Source organism: Podarcis liolepis, assembly GCF_965112155.1.
Source record: "Podarcis liolepis genome assembly, chromosome: 1".
Lineage (NCBI taxonomy): Eukaryota > Metazoa > Chordata > Lepidosauria > Squamata > Lacertidae > Podarcis > Podarcis liolepis.
The window spans coordinates 124,328,274-124,348,276 of NC_139554.1; the positions used below are offsets into that span (position 1 = coordinate 124,328,274).

Sequence of the window (20,003 nt, forward strand, 5' to 3'; positions counted from 1 at the left end):
GATCCTGCTCTGTTCCAGTAACAAGAAGCCGAAAGCACCAGCCTGAAGATGACGAGTGAGACCTCGTCGAAACGTCGCCTAGACACCCCAACTCTTACACGGGAAGACACCCGAAGACACCAAAACCTGCATTCCTGTACCCGTGAAAATCTACGAAAGCATATATATATATATATATATATATATATATATATATATATACTAAGACACGTAAGGGGCATTCAGAGTTTGATGCAGACGAAAATTGTATGTTTTCAACTGTATTCTAATGTTCCCTACTGTTTTGCCTTTTCTTGCAGAACTGATGTTTAATGCTGAAGTAGAAGAATATCCCCCACCAGATAAAGAAGCCAAAGTGTCTTCATAGCACAGAGACCCTCTTCAAATACAATTGTTATGATGGCTTAGTATTATCTATTTGTATTTCTGTTTAATACTTTTTATATTTAAAATGTATTTTTGCATTGTATAGGGTTGTGGGTTTTTTGCATAACTTATAATTATGTTTATTTTAAAATGTCAATAGTTTTTTAAATGGTAGGACAGTGTCAAAGTTTACTTTTTTCTTAGGAATATTCTAAAATTACTCTCTAAATATCTAGTTTTGCTGATGCAAGGAGACACATGGAACAGGAAACTTAAAAGAATAAGAGAACATTCTTTGTAGCACATTTCTTCCCTTTTAATAATCTGCATTTTGGTAGCCATATTTTCACAGAATTGAGAGCACATTGACATTCAAAATATCACAACAACTTTAGTGCCAATTTGTCTTTAAAAAATTAAATCAGGAATTAAAATGCATATTTAAATCATTAGTTTCAGCAGCATAAATAACTCATTGAAAAGTTTGCAAAATGTCTTTACAAATTTGTGCTGCTCCATAGTCACAGCTGCTGGCACTCATAAACCATGTTTGTATTGTACTGCTTAATTTATAAATCTAGCTGAACAAGTATATAAATTTGTTTACCTGTTCTTACTGAGATATTATTGCATTACTTGGAAGTAATTATAGATTTCAGAAGTTCATTGTTTCATATCATGACCAATTCCAGTTAAATGTGTACTCCCAATTTAATTTGTTGGGTTGGGTAGGTTCCCTTATGATATAATGTACTTACACAAATGTTTCATACAAATGAAGAACTAATAACTTGTATTTCAAATGTAGTTGGAAGTGTAAGCAGAAATAGATTCTGCCAATTCTTAAGCCTCCCTCATGATATCACTGATTTTGAAACTCCAAATTGGTTTTTAAAATAAGTGTTCTCTAAGTCTACCTCTTGTACATTGTAAAATTTAAACATTTGTGCAAATAAAAAATCAGCTCTTTTAATTAATGTGCCTCATATTTGGAAGAATATGGTCGAGATTTGTTTAGGTTTTTTAATCAAGTATTTTCATTATAAAGATATAATGGAACCCCGCTAGAGAAATGACACCAGCTCCCTTCTTTTCTTTCTGTCAGCAGGTGATACCTTCTTATTCCAACAGACTTTTGGCAACTGGTTGCTTTTAATGAAAGTGCCCAACTGTTTTTCTAGTAATCTGTGTTTTTAATATTTTATTTAAATGTACATGGGTGTACACACACACACTTTTAATTCCATTAATGTTCAGTTGTTTTTTTAATGCTTGCCCCCCTCCCATGTTTTTAGTTATTCCTGTTTTATTTATGTAGGAGGGGGTTTATTAATTTGTGTTTTATTATGTATTTTGTGTTCTCGTTTTGTATTTTTACATTGTGAACTGCCCTACGATCTTCAGCTGAAGGGTGGTATACAAACTTAAGAAACAATCATAATCGTAATTTGCAAGCGCCCATGAGTTCCTGTCTAGAAAAAAGGCAAAGTATAAACAAACAAGATAGATGGTTGAAATGCTATTTTTTGTTTATTATCGAGTCCCCATCTGGGGAAATGGCAAGGTACAGATAAATACATGCCCCATTTACGTATGTATATGTATGTATAGATAGGTAGTTCTAATTCGATTCACGTTTAATTGTCTTTTGTATGTGTGCATTGTTGTATGTATATAGTTCTAATTCATGTTTGTCTTTCGTACATGTGCATTGTATGTATGTAGTTCTAATTCATATAGTTCTAATGTATATAGTTCTAATTCATGTTTGTCTTGTATGTGTGCATTGTATGAATATAGTTATAATTCACGTTTAATTCTTTTGTACGTGTGCATTGTTGGATGTATATAGTTCTAATGCATGTTTGTCTTTCCTATGTGTGCATGTATAGTTAGTTCTATTCAATGTTTAATTGCCTTTTGTATGTGTTCACTGTTGTATGTATAGTTCTAATTCGATTCATATTTAGTTGGTTTACAGTTTCTAAATAATTGTCGTCGTTCTCTCTCCCCAAAAAATGTTTTAGCTATTCCTATTTGACCTGTAAGCCGCCGTGAGTCCCCGTTTGGGAAAAAGGGCGGGGTACAAATAAAGTTATAATAATGATAATAATGACAACAACGCCCCGCTTGCGGGCTTCCCAGTGGTACCCAGCTGCTCTCAAAAGCTAATCTAACCTGTTACCATTAATTTCCTATTTTTTATGAGGCGTTACTGGTGTGGGGAGGGGGTCGCCTGGGCCCCGCAGCCCCCGGCCCCCTTTATGTGAGGCGGCCGCCGCCGAGCAGCCAAATTGTGACGCCGCCTGAGGGGGGAAAGCGCCGCCGGAGAAGGCGACGGAGAAGGCGGCAGCAAAGCCGGGGCTGCCGGCGGGCGCGTCCTCCCCAACCGGAGGGAGATGAGAAAGAACCAAGGGCTTCCTTGGCCCTCCCGCCGCCGCTACCACCGGCCATCGTAGCCGCCGCCGCCATGCGGAGCCTCTTCGGCCGCAAGGCAGCCGAGCCTCCGAACCAGGACGCCCCGGCCAACGACACCCCGCCGCCGCCCAGCTCCGCCCCCCGCGCGAGCGTCACCTCCAGCGGCGGCGCCGAAGCCTCGCCCTCCGCCGTCGCGCCCCGCTCCTCCTTGTCGACCATCCTCCGCCTGCGAGGCCTCGGCTTCGGCCCGAGCGATAGCGTCGGCGCCGAAGGAGGCCCCTCGGCCGAAAAGTTCAAGGGGGAAAGGGCCCGCTCCCTCCTCATGGTACTACTACTCAGAGAAGAAGTGCCCCTGAGCGTGTGCAGAGCGCAGTGTCCTCAAAGAACTCAGGGCGCCATTTCATGGGGCTTGAGGCCAGAGAGGATGGGGGCAGACTTCCCTCGTCGCCCTCCTCCTCAGAGACATTTTGCCACCTGAGGCAGAGCCCAAAATGGCGCCCGCCCTCCTACCTGGGAAAGAGGCATGAGGGGAAATGTGCTTCAGGAACCCAGGGAGTGGGGGGGATAAAGATTTGCTAGTCCTGCCTTGTGAGGTGGGCGCCTCGCCTCACGGGCGAGCCAGCTCTGCGTTTTCAAAGGGAGTTGGGAAGAGAAACATGGCTCCATACCTGCTTTTGGGGATGCTGGGTTTGGCCTCTGGCCAGCATTCTGCCCATCCTTTCATGGCGATGCTGATGCTGACGTTTCCGCCTTACAGTCTTCTCCAGGCCTCCCAAAATGCAGGTGCAACTTTATTTCGAAATGTACCGCTCTCGTAAAGAAATTTTGACGCGTGCTCGCCGTTCCTACAGAAAAGAGCCCCTTTCTCTACATCAAATGGCGCGCATAGAGACCATAGACCAGAGCGCTCACGTCTTCCAATAGGTGCCTTCGCTGGTTTTGTGGAAGGGGGTGCAAGGGAGAGAAACTTGGCACCCCTCGACTCCACAAGCTCAGGCGATGCTATAAGAAGGGGGCTCTTTACGTATGTAGGCTTTGTATGTGCAACTGGCGCATGGAAGAGCCTACACCCGTCCGTGTGTAGAGGTCGATTCGCACCCATGTGCTGAGGTTACGGGGTGGGCCAGTGTGCAAGTACCTGCTCCCTTCTCAAATCCAAGCAACAAAATTTTGAAGGTGTGGATGGGGCTTTTGAGAAGCAGAACTTCCATAGTCCAGCATTCCACCCTTTCTGCATCTCGGCTATGCCTGTGCTAGAATGCTGGCTTCTATTATGACGTAAATTCACTTTGTCTGTCTGGTGCAAAAGTGCCCGCTTTTTAGACGTTTCTTCTAAACAGTGTGCCGAGGTTTAAGTACATGCCAAATCCCAGATTTTTGGGTGGCTTGGAAGTACCTTGAATGAATGAATTTATTAATACGGTCACAGACCAGCTTCAACACACACAATATCACAAATCATAAAAAAAATCAGAAGTACAAGGGACAATATGCAATAACAAGAATTTAAATATAAAAATTAAAATTAATTGTTAGCGTGCCCCCTGTAATTAACATTTAGGGGATTGGACATTATGGGATACCACTTGCTTCCTGCGATTGATTGCAGACGCACAGAATTTAGCTGCATTTAATGTAGTCTTGGGCTTCTTGTCCTCTAGCAGTAGTTTTAGACTATGGTATTCCGATTCTTTCCTAGACTTTTGCAAAACAGGTGTAATAAAAGTCAAACGTATATCCTCATAAAGACGACAGCGTAGAAGTACATGTGAAGCAGTTTCAACTTCCAAAGAGCCACAAGGACAGACCCGTGCTGTGTATGGTTTACCCTCAAATCTGCCCTGAAGTAAGGCAGAAGGGAGAACGTTACATCTGGCGAGGGTAAAAGACCGTCTGTATTAGGGTATCAGGAGACCTGACAGATAGTTAGCTGGAGAGAAACCTCTCCCATGGTCCATTATTGCTGGATGTTTGATCATTTCGCTCATGTGGCATTGTAAATCTACGTCCCAGATACGCTGGCGGATTGTAGTCCTAGCTTTCTCGAAGCCTGTCGCTATCAGGGTCTGCTGTGGGATCCCCAAGCCTTTGAGCTTTTCCAGCAGTGTAGCTTTCCATCTGGATTGGTAGGTATCTAATAGGGTTAAAGGTGCCAGCCCAACCGGGAAGAAAATAAGCTTTAGCCAATAATGGATCTTCAGTATCCATATCCGAGTACTGATAGGAATTTGCCCAACCTCCAAACGGACCGCTATGTTGGATACGCAAGAGGGGATCCCCAACAGGCAACGGAAAAACTTAGTTTGAAATGCCTCTAAGAGAGTTTAAGTACATGCCAAATCCCAGATTTTTGGGTGGCTTGGAAGTACCTTGATTATCAAATCTCCCAAGCAGATGTCCTCCCTTCAGTTTTTTTCCTTTGATGGAGCCCAGCCTCTGCTTTGGCCGCTGTTTGTGCCTAATTTCAGCTTCCTAGCTAGTACTAGAATAACAATCATGTTGGGATAAATGTCACTCCTCTTCCCAGTTAAATCTATATTTGGGCATCGGAATTTACACTCTGTTCAGAAGATGGAGGCCTTGCCTATAGACCTGTGATCTTGAGTGTGTAGTCCCAGAACTATGAGGTCCAGATTGTGAGCCCTAATATTTACTTTGCTTTAAGAACTACTCTCAAAGCCCCTATTGCATACATTCTAAGTCAAAAGGTATGAGAAGTTAGTTGAGCAATGGAAAGATTCCACTCCCAATCCATTTTAGTTCGTTTATGTCAGTTCATCCACATACCCCTTCTCGATGTCCTGTCGGCCCACCTGCTAGATTAATGTGACTCAAATTTTAGGAGTCAATGTCTTTGGCCATACTGCAGGCGTTCAATTTAGTAAGTGGCAAAATGAATTGTACATGCCATGTAGATCAAATGTTCAAATTATGTGCAAAGCTAAGTTGCTTCAGGTTGCAGTACCTACTATTTTTAGTTAATTACAGAACCTAATTTTCCATTTTTTTATAGATGTTAATGAGAAATCAGAAGGCATCTGAAGAATCAACGGTTAATCAGTACCTTGATGTACATAATTTAATTCCTTGTGGTGATGTGGTACGTAGATTAAGTATGTTCACGTTATTATTTTTCCATAGAATTTTCCTTTTTACTTTACCTATTAGTACTATGAGACTGCAAATAAGTTTTGATGACTAAGCTAGGGAATGAGATTTTCTTTGAGAAGTTGCCTTACTTTCTCCTTTCATTAGACTGTTAATACCTTCTTACAAATACTAATAGCCTGGTCTCAGATACATTGGGTTAGCATACAGTATATGCCTGTGATGCAGTTATAAAGGCACTGGTGTAACTTTGTAGTGCTTCATTGTGATTCTCATAGTATTAACCTAGCATAGAGCTTCAAGTCTTGGGCTGGAAATTGTATGAACAAGTAAGCAACATGGGTAACACAAGCAAGTACATTTTTCTTCTGCTTCTTGGAACCTAAAAAGAACTTAGCCACATTTGGTGTTGTTTAAAAAAGTAAAAACAGATGTACAGCACCACCTCATGCTACAACTGACATTAGAAAAAGGCTTCCATTGGTCTCATGAAAAATCACCTCCATTTCATGGCTGCATTTGTTCTTACGAAAAAAATTTTGCAACTCCCCCATTTACATATGTTCGGTATGTGTGCAACTGTGCACACGTGCATATTTGTGACTGAAAAACATCACAAAAAGGGGCAGAACAGGGTGTTTGTGGGGTTTTTTCTGTGGTGTTTCAAATATACGGTACATGATTTCACTGATGTATGCAGTGTCTCAGAATGTAAATGGTGGGGAATGCCTGAAAAGAAGGCAAGAGTATTGAGATGTGGCACAGACCAGTATCTCAAATTAAGAAGGAGATGACGGTTGAATAAAACCACCTAATGTGAAGGATCATCCTGCTTATTCTCTGTTAAGGGTGGAAGTACATACGGATATCAAGAAAAATGTAGATGCACCAAATTTCAATATGAATTGCAGTTCTAAATGAGGTCTGACGTACCTGAAAATTCCATAAATCCCAAGGCTGAAATCTTACGCTTACTTAGCAGAGAGCAAGTCCTCCTGAACACAGTGGTACATACTTCCAAGTAAATATGCAGAGGAGCATGCTGCTATCTTGTCATCATGTTGGAACATAAATCAGTGAGCTTAGCACATACACCCAATGCACAGAACACTGAAGCATTTGATTTCAGGGGGGAAATAGTAGAGAATTCCAGGATTTTGCCCTGTACCTTAAAGCTTGTGTGTAACTGCAATGTGCTTTTTATAAGTTGTGGTTATAATCAAGTTAATTTAGTCATAATATAACATTTCATATTCTAATAGAATGGCTTGTTGGCAGTTAGTGTGAAGCAGTGCAAAGATTTCACCCCCAAATGTATCCTTTTTTCTGTTCTATTAGCCCTGCAGTGGGAAGCATACTGGTAAGCCTATTAAGATCTTTGATGATCTCTGGCGAGCTAGGGACAAAGGTGAAAGCTGTTTCCTAGTTCTGCTGGATCTCTCAGCAGCTTTTAATACCATCGACCATGACATCCTTCTGGACTGTCTCTGGGAGCTGGGGGCACTGTTATACAGTGGTTCCGCTCCTTCCTCCTGGGCTGTGTTCAGAAAGTAGTGTTGGGGATGAGTGTTCAGACCCCTGGGCTGCCTGGGAGTCACTATGGACTTGCAGGTGTCCATGGAGGTGCAGGTCAATTCTGTGTCCAGGGCAGCTATCTACCAGCTCCATCTGGTACGCAGACTGAGACCTTATCTGCCCGTGGAATATCTTGCCAAACTCCCGCTTGGACTACTACTTGGGGCTACCTTTGAAGGTGACCCTACAACTACAACTAATCCAGAATGTGGCAGCTAGACTGGTAACTGGGAGTGGCTGCCAAGACCACATAACACTGTTCCTGAAAGACCTACACTGGCTCCCAGTATGTTTCCGGGAACAATTCAAAGTGTTGGTGCTGAACATTAAAGCCCTAAATGGCCTCAGCCCAGTATACCTGAAGGAGCGTCTCCACCCCCATTGGGTGAGGTCCAGCGCCGAGGGCCTTCTGGCAGTTCCCTCACTGCGAGAAGCGAAGTTACAGGGAACCAGGCAGAGGGCCTTCTCGGTAGTGGCGCCTGCCCTGTGGGATACCCTCCCACTGGATGTCAAATAAATAAACAACTACCTGACTTAGAAGACATGTGAAGGCAGCCCTGTTTAGGGAAGCTTTTAATATTTGATGAATTATTGTATTTTAATATTTTGCTGGAAGCCGCCCAGAGTGGTTGGGGAAACCCAGCCAGATCGGTGGGATATTGATGATGATGATAATAGTAGTAGTAGTAGTAGTAGTAATAATAATAATAATAATAATAATAATAATAATAATAATAATAATAATATAAATCAGGGAAATAATGCATAGGAAATTGCATAGGAAATTTGACTGCTCCAGTCAAATTTGGAGCCCCCATAGATACAAACACTGGGAAATCTGAACATGGATCTCTATATGTTACCTGCTTTAGCCTTTATTCCCATTGCTGTCAATGAAACTTGTACATACAAGCTGCTAACTAGATGTTGTAACTTGCTGCTCATAATTTTCTTTAGCACTATTACTCAATGCACATCTTCCTTTTATGGTCACTTGCCCACCAGAAAGATTTGTGCTTCCTTAACATGAGATTCTTTCAGTTGATATTAAACATGACACCTACTTACTGATTCGCATTAGCATTGATAAAATCATGAAATGCACAAATCCCCAAGTCTTCCGACCAAGCAAGAAGCAAATTCCGATTAATTTCGGAGACGTGAGATATTTTTCTCTGAAGGTATGTTTCTGCTTTTCTTGTGCTTCAATCTTCTTAAAGCTACCTGTCTGAGAATCTTAGTAGCTTTTATTGATAGAACTGCTGTGATGTCAGAGAGGTCATAAGTGTGGGGAAGTGGCGGAGGACAGGATTCTTGTGCTTTTATTCAGGGCTGGCCCAAGACGTTTTGGCAACTGAGGCAAACCACGAAATGATGCCTCCCCACCCACCAGGGAAGAAAGGGGGAGTGGAGGTTTACATCAGGAATTGGCGGACTAAAGTTCTACATTGGGAACAAGGGGGGAGCAAAGATCTGCTCTGGGGACAAGCGGGAAGAGCAGCGGCAGCAACAGAAGGCCATGCATTCCTTTTAGGCCACAGTGATCCATGCAACGGTCACCTCCAGGCTTTACTACTGTAATTCGCTCTACGCAGGGCTGCCCTTGAAGCTGTCCCAGAAACTCCAGCGGGTGCAGAATGCAGCAGCGAGGCTCCTCTGCCATGGCAGCATATTCACCCAGTGCTTTTCCAGCTGCACTGGCTCCTGGTGGAGTACAGGGTCAGATTTAAGGTGCTGGTTTTGACCTTTAAAGCCCTTCACAGCCTAGGACCCTCGTACCTATGGGACCGCCTCTCCCGGTATGCCCCACAGAGAGCCTCAAGGTCCATAAATAGCAACACCCTAGTGGTCCTGGGCCCTAAGGAAGTTAGATTAGCTTCAACCAGAGCCAGGGCCTTTTCAACACTGGCTCCGGCCTGGTGGAAAGCTCAGTCTCGTGAGACCAGAGCCCTGCAGGATCTGATTTCTTTCTGCAGGGCCTGTAAGACAGAGTTGTTCTGCCTGGCCTTTGGCTTGGAGCCAATTTGATTCCCTCCCCCTCTTTCTTTTTCCTTTTTCCTTTCTCCTCCTGTGATGAGGCTGCATTTTAATATTTTAATGTTTCAATATTTTAATGTTGTATTTTAATGTTGTTTTTAAGTTGTATTCCTTCAACTTGTTTTTATTATTGCTTGTTAGCCGCCCTGAGCCTGTCTTGGCTGGGGAGGTGGTTGTTTCACCCTGCCTCATGGATAGGTCAGCCCTGCTTTATTAGTTGTGCAGAAAAGGGAGTTCCAGGAGGTGTGCCTTGCATAAGAAACTCCACCTGCTGAAGTACCTTCTGCACAGCTATTAAAGGTATAGGGACCCTGTGCTCTTCTCTTGGCCACTCCATAGGGGAAGCTTGGAAGCTTAAGTAGATAATCTTGTTTGTTTTATTTCACAACATAAATAGGATGGGACTGAAAAGATGGGGTAGGGCCCTGGCATGCAAATGTTTGGACTTGGCTGCCTAGGTCAGCCAAAATTTGTGGACTCCTGTTTTTATTCTGGAGGTGGCTCCTGTGACACCTGTACTACGAAGGCTGTTGCAAATAGGTTACATTTCCTGTAGCTTCTTTTAGGAATAAATTGTACTCAAGTTAAAATGTTTACCCCATGTTTTGTTTTTCAGGTTCCAAAGCAGAGAAGTGATCCTAGGAATAGGATTACTTTAGAGCTGGTGGGCTTTGATGGTCCAAAAGACTTTCCAAGGCTCTATGGGAATGCAAACATGCATCTTTATGAAGTTATTCAAGTGAGTATAACAAAAAGAGATTCTCTTATATGTGGATTATACAGGTTATGCTTTGAAACAGAGGACCATAAATACGTATGAAATATTAATTCCTGTTGTAAAAATATTAATCTCTGCTAGGTGTTTTACATAATCAGAATTGATAAGTTATGTAACACTTTCCCTTAAATTCAAATAAACAATGCATAAAGGTTCCTTCTTGATAAGTCTTTCAGTCACTTGGTCACAGTGCAAGATTACTACACTTCTCCATTCCCCATTTGGTGCCAGAGTTTAGGTTCTAAAATTCTAGCTGGGACATCCAAGTCTTTAAGGCAGAATTCAGCTAATTATTCCTGTCAGCAGAAGCCCATGCAAGGATGCCTGCTTGCACAACAGTGCACTCCCCAAAGAAGATTGGCTGGGTAGGTGGGTCTGGAGAACCTCTGGAACAGTGCATAGGATGAGGAGAGCAGGCATCATTCAGTTTGGCAAGCCAAAATGCTTACAATGATGGAACCGTCAGAAGAGTGTGACTTTCAGAGACTTACCATAATATTGCCTCCAAATTGAGGAGTGGTACACCTCTGAATAAGGCATGCTTGGTACAAGTAATAGGGGAAGGCTTAACACTAGAAGACATCTTGTTGACCACTTTTGAAAACAGAAGGCTAATTTTGGTCTGATCCAGCTAGGCTCTTCTTCATACACTTAACAAACAGATAGCTCACTCATGGTTGTGCATATGCACCAGTTAGTGGAAACCAACCATTTATGTGTATCTGAGTTACAGATGTGGATTCATAATCAGAATATCCAGAAATACACCTGGCAATTGCAGTCTTTTCTAAACCTTTCATTTGGAAAGATTTCTTTCCCAAAGGCCTTTAGGTAGGTATTCTTCTATGCAACAGCCACAGCTCGGGCTTTGGTGGCAAAGGGGTGGAAGGAACAAGAAGCCACGACAATCACGGACTGGCATTACAAGCTACAAGAATTTGCTGAAATGGCACAGTTAACAAATACCCTGAGAGGCAATTCAAAACAAAAAATTATGGAAAAGTGGGATAGATATAAAATATATGTTCAAAAATACAGTAAAGGTTTGCTGTCTATGCTAGCATTTGATTGACGTTGGAGTGAGACTGAGTTGAGAAAAAAGACTAAGAGCACATAATGATATAGGAATGTATTAGATAAAATGTAAAGAAATATACAATAATAAGAGTACATTCATTTGTAAAAAAGGAATATACAACGGGATAGACAGGAAGGCTAGTGTGTTGGTATGTATATGATTTGGGGGGGGGGATGTTTTTGTTTTTTTCTTGGTTCTTTTTTTTGGTTTCATTTTCTTTCTAGGTATATAAAATTTGTATATGATTTTTGTATACATGTTGGAAATTATAGTAAGTCCTGTAATGTAATATGACAACGTTTACAGATGTAATATAAGAATGTTAACAAATAAATAAAATGCAAATTCAAAAAAAAAAATGGAAAGATTTGTTTCATGATCTTTATGTAGTGAACAGTAGAGAAGCTCTCGAATTGTTTGCATTCTTCTCTCCCATTCAGAAACAGTCCTTCATTGAAACATGTGCTTTTAGAATCAGAAATATGGTAAGACATTTTTGTTAATTGCATATTGTACAATGGTTGTAAAAAAAACCACACAACCTATCTTAAGTGCCTCGTCTAATTTGAACTGCAGCTTTGTAATTGAGGGAAAGCTTCAAATCATTGCACTGAGGATATGTGAGAGGGAAAGAGAGAGACTATTGATTAGAGCTGCTGTCTATAAATCTGGATAATTGAAAGCGAAGCCGCAAGGTTTCTGCTGGTTGTGTTTCAAACCACTCTGGATTACTTGCTGCCAGTCAGTGTAATAGACAATATGAGCTAGATGGATCAATGGTCTGACTCAGAATGAGTCATCTTCCTATGTTCTTGTGACCTAGTAAATTTCAGACCCAAGGGAACAAACTCTTCTGTAGCCCTTTTTTCTCTGTAAACATGAAACCGACTTGATTAGAAGCTTTGTGTTTATAAACAGAGGAGGTTATTGGTAATGAATTTTTGTGCTTATCTTGCCTTTATTGGTGTGTGCATAATTGTAAACAGCAGCACAGGAACTCAACGGAGACAGCAAGAAAATGAAGAATACTATTATAGTCACAGCCTTGTTTTTTTCTGCGTATGTATTTTAAAAGGAGTGATGTCACAATCTGTTGTTCAATATTTTTAAACCACGTTGTTGAACACTTACATTTTAGAGGTTAGCTTTCTGTGGGCTGTGCAGTAGTATTTCACCTTTCAGAAACTCCCATCCATCTTGGACTCCCTTCTCTTTGAGTACCGTATTTTTCACTCTATAAGACGCACCAGACCACAAGACGCACCTAGTTTTTGGAGGAGGAAAACAAGAAAAAAAATATTCTGAATCTCAGAAGCCAGAACAGCAAGAGGGATCGCTGCGTAGTGAAAGCAGCGATCCCTCTTGCTGTTCTGGCTTGTGGGATAGCTGTGCAGCCTGCATTTGCTCCATAAGACGCACACACATTTCCCCTTACTTTTTCGGAGTGAAAAAGTGAGTCTTACAGAGCAAAAAATACGGTATTTCTGACTATGAGATCTCACCCAGTAGTTCCTTAAGCTTTTTGAAATCAGCCTTTGTAAAGTCCAGAATGCATCTCCAACTACTCTCAGCCTTCCCTTGTCTGTGTATAATGAAATCCAAGAGGATATGATCACTTCCTCCCAAAGTTCCCAGCACTTCCACTTCACTGATCAGTTCCTCCCTGTTGGTGAGGACCAAGTCCAGGATAAGATGATCCCCTTGTTGTTTCTTCCACCATTCCTTCCTCGGGTGCTTATGCAAAAGTTTCCAGACCAACATTGATGCAGCTTCTTTCTTTGGGTCCTAGCTACAGTGGTACCTCGGGTTACATACGCTTCAGGTTACAGACTCCGCTAACCCAGAAATAGTGCTTCAGGTTAAGAACTTTGCTTCAGGATGAGAACAGAAATCGCACAGTGACGGCGGGACAGCAGCGGGAGGCCCCATTAGCTAAAGTGGTGCTTCAGGTTAAGAACAGTTTCAGGTTAAGAACAGACCTCTGGAACGAATTAAGTACGTAACCCGAGGTACCACTGTATAAGGATGCAGAACTGAGCTTGTTATTACTATTTCTGCATAGTTTTCCTTTTTGTTTAATTGCTGTTGCAGGGAAGGACTTACCATGGTTTTTTTTAAAAAACTCAATAATTCTGTTCTTATTATACCTGTGATAGTTTGCCATAAAATAACTTTAAATTTAATTTGCAATGGGAATTGTTATGCTAAGAAGGGATTTTTATACCTACAGGTGTTCTGCACAGCAGAAGTGGAATATATGTTCTGCTATGGATGTCTTGGATATGGATATTCACATCAGGTCTTGTCTCTCTTTGCTGAAGTAGATGATTTGAATTTGAATCACAAAGCTGAAAGGGACCAGAATATCATGAAGCCTAGCAGCCCTCCCATGTACTGTAAATTACTTTCCAGCCCACAGGTCAACTCACAGAATATTATTTGTAGTGTTTTATAGGCAGAGAGTGAGCAAACGAGATTCACCATGCTAAAGATTGCCATTCCTTAAACAGTTCCAAATGGTTCAGTAGACATCCTAGGGAAGATTCCTTCTCAGTCTCATATTAATGAGTGAATTCAGGAAGCACCATCCGGTCTGTGCTATCCAACATTCTGCCTCTTAAAAATGTTTTCTTCTAACCTAAACTGCCCAAGTTGTTTGTTTGCTTATTTTAAGCAAACTTCTGATTGTGTATTACAAAATGAGGCAAGGAGACCTGGCAGTGCAGTATAATTTTATTGTACAGAACAGAGATGAAAATGAGGCTTGTTTTTCAACCATAAAAGGTCCTATCAAGGTGGGACTAATTCACTCCCAACTAGTCACAAACTGGAAAAGCAAAATGAATAGTGTACACAGACACTTTAAAGGGGGGGGGGGTGATTACTTTCTCTAATGAGCTAATTACGCCCAGACTGGATGGATGAATGATGGCATTTGAGGTACAGCCAATGTATATTTATTGAGAAGTCAGTGGTCCTCATGCATGCATGTCTTTTGCAGCATCTATACGACACCATTGACATCAAAATGACAGTCCATTTAATCTGGGTTGACCCTTTCTGGAGGAAATACGATAAGGTTTTTAGTTTAATTCACCCAGTTTGCCATTTACCCTGTTGCAATATCTCAGTGACATGTTTGCCATTTAAACCCCTATCTGGACGCCACTCTTGCTTTTTGAGACAGAACTTTCAGCTCCTTTCAAGCCTCTGTTGAAGTCTACGTCTACTCTTTCCCGCTTGCCATTATTTCTGTCTCCCATAGAGACAGCCATATAATAACCCATGAAAAGGGTCTACAATTCCATAACAGCTCCCTGTGAGTAGGAACAGAATTGCAAGAATACTTCGGACAATGAGTAGCTATAGAAACTGCCTGTCTCCCATGCATAATCAGGGGGTAGAGAGACTATTGGAGGTCATGGAACATAATCTGAAGTACCACTTTATGCTATGTTTTATTAGCTATCTCAGCATTCATCCTTATTGATTGCCATAAATGGCTTTGTTTTGCAGCTAAAACTGCCAGGTGCGGATCCTGCAAAGGCTGTGGCATATTCCATGTTTCTGCGGGTTCCCCCTCCAGAAGACAGAAGAGACAAAATAAGGCAACAATTCTTGACATCTAACTAGATTTGTTTCAATATGTAATGGACTCTGTTTTATAATGCTATGCATACAGTCAGTCATATGTTTTAGAATCGGACCCACATGGTGATATCTAATGTTAGCCGTACTCAGAGTAGACCCATTGATTTAAGACCACTGATTTCAATGTGCCTACTTTGAACATTACTTAGCTGGATATCACCCATAGGGTTTTAGATGTATGCAGATATGAGGGTCTGTTTACATCTTACGGTGGAAATGAGTTCCCATTTCAAATTATGGGATTCCAATGGGATGTATCCAGCTAAGTCATATATTGAAATCAGTGGATCTACTTTGAGAATGACTTGGTCAGATACAGCACAATAAATATTCTGTCTCACACACTCTCCTTTCATTAGGTATATCTGAAGACTTGGGAGGGTGCAGTTCTTGTGCGAAACCCTAGCAGCACTAGGCAACCCCAAAGTCTATGTGAAACAAGGGTTTACCTGAATGTTGCCACGGAAATTTCTGATGTATTCTGGCTTTGTCTATCATAAAATCTTAACTCTAGAACACTTACCTTATGTCTGAAAACTACCAGATTACTACACCAAACCAGGATAATCTGCTCCACAGGTGGGGCAAGGCTGCTGGTGTATTTTGCCCACAGAGGCTTCCCCTGTGCCCCCCTTTTCTTTTCCCCAGCTCCCTCCCCTCTCTTACCTCTGGCTGCTGTGTGTCTGTATCTGTGTGTGAAAGAGTGAAGGGGGACAGTGCATGTAAGTGCAAGCCCACTGCCCATTGCCAAATGCTGCCCTTAGCTCACCCCCGCTGCCTTCACAAAACAATTTAAGTGCGTAAGTTACAGCGCAGTGTGCAGCAGCCAAGCTTCAGAGACTCTTCCATGGGCGCTTCCAGACTGTTGCTATTTTTGAGTAGTGTATCAGCAAAGGGCTTGTACACCTTTACCTTTTGCCCTGCTCTTTCCAGGGACAGGCCCACACTTTAAAACCCTGTGTGCAAGCGCTGCGTTTTTCTTTATGCCCCAGAGCTTTCCCCACAAGAGCTGCTCCCTGCTCTTTAAAACTGAATTGGAGCAAACAGTGATTTGGGTTTTCCATGGATTGTTGTTTGCTCCGATTCAGCTTTAAAGAGAGGGTTTTCACAGGGAAAGCTGGGGGGGGGGGGCACTTGGACATGGAACTTTGCAGTGGAGACTGTGCCTGGAAAGATAAGCGTGGATAAGGTTGTGCGATTAAAGCAGTTTGTTCTTGTTCAAAGCAAACCTTCTCCCCAAAATCCGACTTAGTGATAAGGATAAATGCAGTGGAAAGTGAGGATAACATTTGCTAGATGCAATGTCATATAGCCTCACTACAGACAAATCAAAATGACTGCTCAGTAAAAAGCTGTTGTTGTCTAGGCTCCTCACAGGCTTTGTGCTAACAAATCAGGATGAATACTCAATAAGATGGACTGTGTATAAGTTCTGGTTTATATGGTTCCAATTGGTGGCTGAGAGAATAGCCACATCCCAAGGATGCCACAAGGTTTTATATTTCACACAAGACTCCCCACTTGTGTCCAGTGAAAGAAACCTTCTATGAAAAGTCCTTACCTGGCTTCCTGTTTCAGCATTTGGCAGTGGCGCTTAATGGATAAAGTTTTGTTCATCAGCAAAGAAATGTCTAACTTTAACATGCACTCATGAGACATCAGACCTCTACAAATCTGGTAGTGTCAAAGGAGCAACTGCTTCCTTCTCTCCATGAGCCATGCTGTACCCAGACTGTTGAGAATTGCATAGATTCAGCCACACACCCGTGATCTCTGCAAATTGCAGAGCACCCAGGCAAAAAAAATTCTTCTTGCCTGCTCCAAAGCTCACCTTAGCATGAACCCTAATATGCTCCTTCGCTGAAACAAAAAGGATGTATATATAAACTCAAATAACCTTCCCTTTTCCTTAACTTTTTTTACTTCTGAATCAAAATCATATTGAAACTTATTTTTCTTGCAAATATATAGAGGACTTCAGCAACAAGGGTGACCATCAGAGTAGCTGCCCATGTGGCAGGGTGAAGGGGGAGAATCTTTCCATTGTGATCATCTCCATAGGCAACATTTGAATGCCCTAGTTTTTCTTTTCTCTCCCCCCAGCAATGCCATCAAGCCACTGCGCCTGGATTACCCTGCATTCTTATCTCCAGACTTGAATGTTTCAGTGGCAAAGATTCATCTGGAGAAACCAAAACCTTCAGAGCACTACAAAAGCCTTCAGGAGGCTTTGCATCAGCCACCCCGAGAAAGGCAAGGACGTAGGCAACAGGTTTTTTTTTTTTAAGTATATATTAATGTATCTAACATTTGTTATACAGTGAGGGGGGGAGTATTTGATCCCCTGCTAAATTTGCCCATTTGCCCTCTGACAAAGAAATGACCAGTCCATAATTTTAATGGTAGGTTTATTGCAGCTGTGAGAGACAGAATAACAACAGGAAAACCCCCAGAAACCCAGAAGACAAAAGTCAGAGATTGATGTGCATTATAATGAGTGAAATAAGTGGTCCCTCAGCACTACATTCTGGAAATAGCCCTCCGTGCAGAAGTGGAACGATCTTGGTATGGGCGCTGCCATCCTAGAAGCTGAACCCTGTTCAGAAGCAAACCATGGTCAAAGGCAGCCAAGAGGCCTAGGAGAATTAATAAGCTTGCACTTAGGTCATCCTTTTTGGGCAGCCTGTGCAGTTTCTGTACCGAAGCAAGGCATTTGAAATTTGATTGATACGGTTCCAGATACTTTCATGGAAAAGTGACTGGCGGTGGCTGGGATTTCTGATCTGACATTATTGATTACAGTCTTTCTTTTATACATGGTAGGTTTAGTTGTTAATAACATCCTCTAATGTTTTCATCTATTATCATAGTTGGAAAATACTATAGGACAGTTAATCTGAGGCTGCAAGCCAGCCCCGGAAGCAAACCCCATTAAATTCAGTAGGTTTTAGACGTGGTTAGGATTGTGTTGTAAATTATCAGCCGCCTTATCTATAAGCAGTTAAGTAAGAGCAACAAAAAAATTGGCTTTAAAACAGATCTGTTCCAATAACCTCAGTAGTATTGGTCTACTTTCCCTCCAGGTAATAGCTTATTGCAAGATTGTGAAGTGAACTGGTAGTTGCAGTAGAGTTAAAGGGGGCTTAGTTTCAGCTATTTCAGTTTAACTTCACCATGGATTGTATAAACATGTAATGTAATTTTTTTTTTTTTTTGGTTAGCTGATGGCAAAGAAATATGCATATTGGATATTTCAGTATTATTAAACTAATTCCCACCCACCCCTTGCTCTTTAGACTGGAGAAACTGAAAACTGAATATCGGAATCTAAAAACATGGCATGAAAAGGCAGATTATTTAGATCAACTGATCTTAAAAAAGGGACCAAAAGTAAAACCAGGCCAAACAAAGGTAATTTCCTTTTCAAAGAAAGACAAATAATGTGTGACTGACTAGGGGCAAAACCTCATGGGAAAGGCAGTTGTTTATTTTTCATTTTTGTACAAAGGGGAAGAATTATTATTTATTACGAAACCCAAAAGCAATTGCAGGCCGCTGAAATGGGGAGGTCTTTTTTTTTTTAGTATTAAAGGTTTTCTTGAGTTACAAAAGAACATGCAGTGTCTCTGTTTTCCTTTCATAGAATCTTTATATTCGATGCGAGACACCAATGTTATAGGCAGTATAAGGTTGGGGAAGAAGGTTGGTAGTTATAGAACAGCCCTGCCACATGTAGGCCTCCAGAAATCCCCTGCTAAAAGTACAGGAGCCCAGTCATCTTCTGCAGTTGGCCACCCTAATTAAGAGTCTCCTCCAAAGTGCTACTTCCCTTTCCCATTGCATTTTTATACCTTCCGCTCGGTCCCTGCTCCTGCCAACCTAGCAGATCGAAAGCACGTCAAAGTGCAAGTAGATAAATAGGTACCGCTCCAGCGGGAAGGTAAACGGCGTTTCCATGCGCTGCTCTGGTTCGCCAGAAGCGGCTTAGTCCTGCTGGCCACATGACCCGGAAGCTGTACGCCGGCTCCCTCGGCCAATAAAGTGAGATGAGCGCCGCAACCCCAGAGTCGGTCACAACTGGACCTAATGGTCAGGGGTCCCTTTACTTTTTTTATCCAGCACGACAAATCACAATTGGATTTAATTGTTAAGGCTGTTAAGTGGCAATCTTGGAAACAAGGCAGAATTCCAGTCCCAATGCTAATTATCACAGGAAGGAGAATGGTCTGTACTTGCAAGGACTGTATGCCTATTTCTAACTCCTCTCCCCTCCCTATCAGGTGTCTCGCTTCAAGGAAGCTGTTGGGAAAATACAACGCCCTCAAGCATCTACGGTTTATACCTCCTCAGGTTTAGTGAACACTCAAATATTTTCCTGTTCATCTTGAGCGGAGACTAGAAGGGCCAGTGGGTTAATTTTCTAACCTTTACAGTGCAGCATATACAGTGGTACCTTGGGTTAAGTACTTAATTCGTTCCGGAGGTCCGTTCTTAACCTGAAACTGTTCTTAACCTGAAGCACCACTTTAGCTAATGGGTCCTCCCGCTGCTGCCGCGCCGCCGGAGCACGATTTCTGTTCTCTTCCTGAAGCAAAGTTCTTAACCCGAGGTATTATTTCTGGGTTAGCGGAGTCTGTAACCTGAAGCTAATGTAACCTGAAGTGTATATAACCCGATGTACCACTGTACTGGTATTTGCAAAAGTTCCAACGTTCAATATTACCTTGTGTGAAAATGGGGGAGGGGGAAGAATTGCCCCATGGCTGCTGACAGAAGACATTCAGTCCACCAAGTTCCTCCCCGGAAGTCCTGACCAATTGATTACCATATTGTCACTCAAGGTGACAGCATGGAGTGTTTGAACACTGAAAAGGGACAGCTTTTTAAGAGGATGCCTATGAACTTCAATGCACTTATGAGTTCATGGTGCATAACCGTAATGTGCATTTGCATTTGCATTAAAAAAAGATCCATAAAGCATTTATCCAGCAT

General features: G+C 42.0%; 2 protein-coding genes across 11 annotated transcripts in view; both read left to right on the forward strand.

Moving 5' to 3' along the window:
- Nucleotides 1-1,339, forward strand: part of TMEM237 (transmembrane protein 237) — a 30,441-nt gene extending 29,102 nt beyond the window's left edge. For 6 of the 7 annotated variants that reach the window (XR_014518117.1, XM_083469831.1, XM_083469828.1 and 3 more), the window contains one exon: nucleotides 300-1,339. Coding sequence is in view for 5 of the 7 variants with exons in the window: in XM_083469831.1 (XP_083325957.1) it covers nucleotides 300-367 (68 nt within the window). In the remaining 2 variants the exon portion in view is untranslated. The remainder of the gene's footprint in view (nucleotides 1-299) is intronic. The other variant, XR_014518116.1, reaches the window with a different exon arrangement.
- A 1,287-nt stretch (nucleotides 1,340-2,626) lies between these two features.
- The window catches only part of C2CD6 (C2 calcium dependent domain containing 6), a 30,229-nt gene continuing 12,852 nt past the window's right edge, over nucleotides 2,627-20,003 (forward strand). For 2 of the 4 annotated variants that reach the window (XR_014517511.1, XM_083467330.1), the window contains exons 1-11: nucleotides 2,627-3,109; nucleotides 5,798-5,884; nucleotides 7,155-7,206; nucleotides 8,509-8,648; nucleotides 10,121-10,243; nucleotides 11,801-11,845; nucleotides 13,591-13,659; nucleotides 14,877-14,968; nucleotides 17,115-17,264; nucleotides 18,308-18,422; nucleotides 19,292-19,361. Coding sequence is in view for 3 of the 4 variants with exons in the window: in XM_083467330.1 (XP_083323456.1) it covers nucleotides 2,837-3,109; nucleotides 5,798-5,884; nucleotides 7,155-7,206; nucleotides 8,509-8,648; nucleotides 10,121-10,243; nucleotides 11,801-11,845; nucleotides 13,591-13,659; nucleotides 14,877-14,968; nucleotides 17,115-17,264; nucleotides 18,308-18,422; nucleotides 19,292-19,361 (1,216 nt within the window). In the remaining variant the exon portion in view is untranslated. Of the gene's footprint in view, nucleotides 3,110-5,797; nucleotides 5,898-7,154; nucleotides 7,207-8,508; nucleotides 8,649-10,120; nucleotides 10,244-11,800; nucleotides 11,846-13,590; nucleotides 13,660-14,876; nucleotides 14,969-17,114; nucleotides 17,273-18,307; nucleotides 18,423-19,291; nucleotides 19,362-20,003 lie in introns of all 4 variants that reach the window. The other 2 variants (XM_083467331.1, XM_083467332.1) reach the window with 2 other exon arrangements.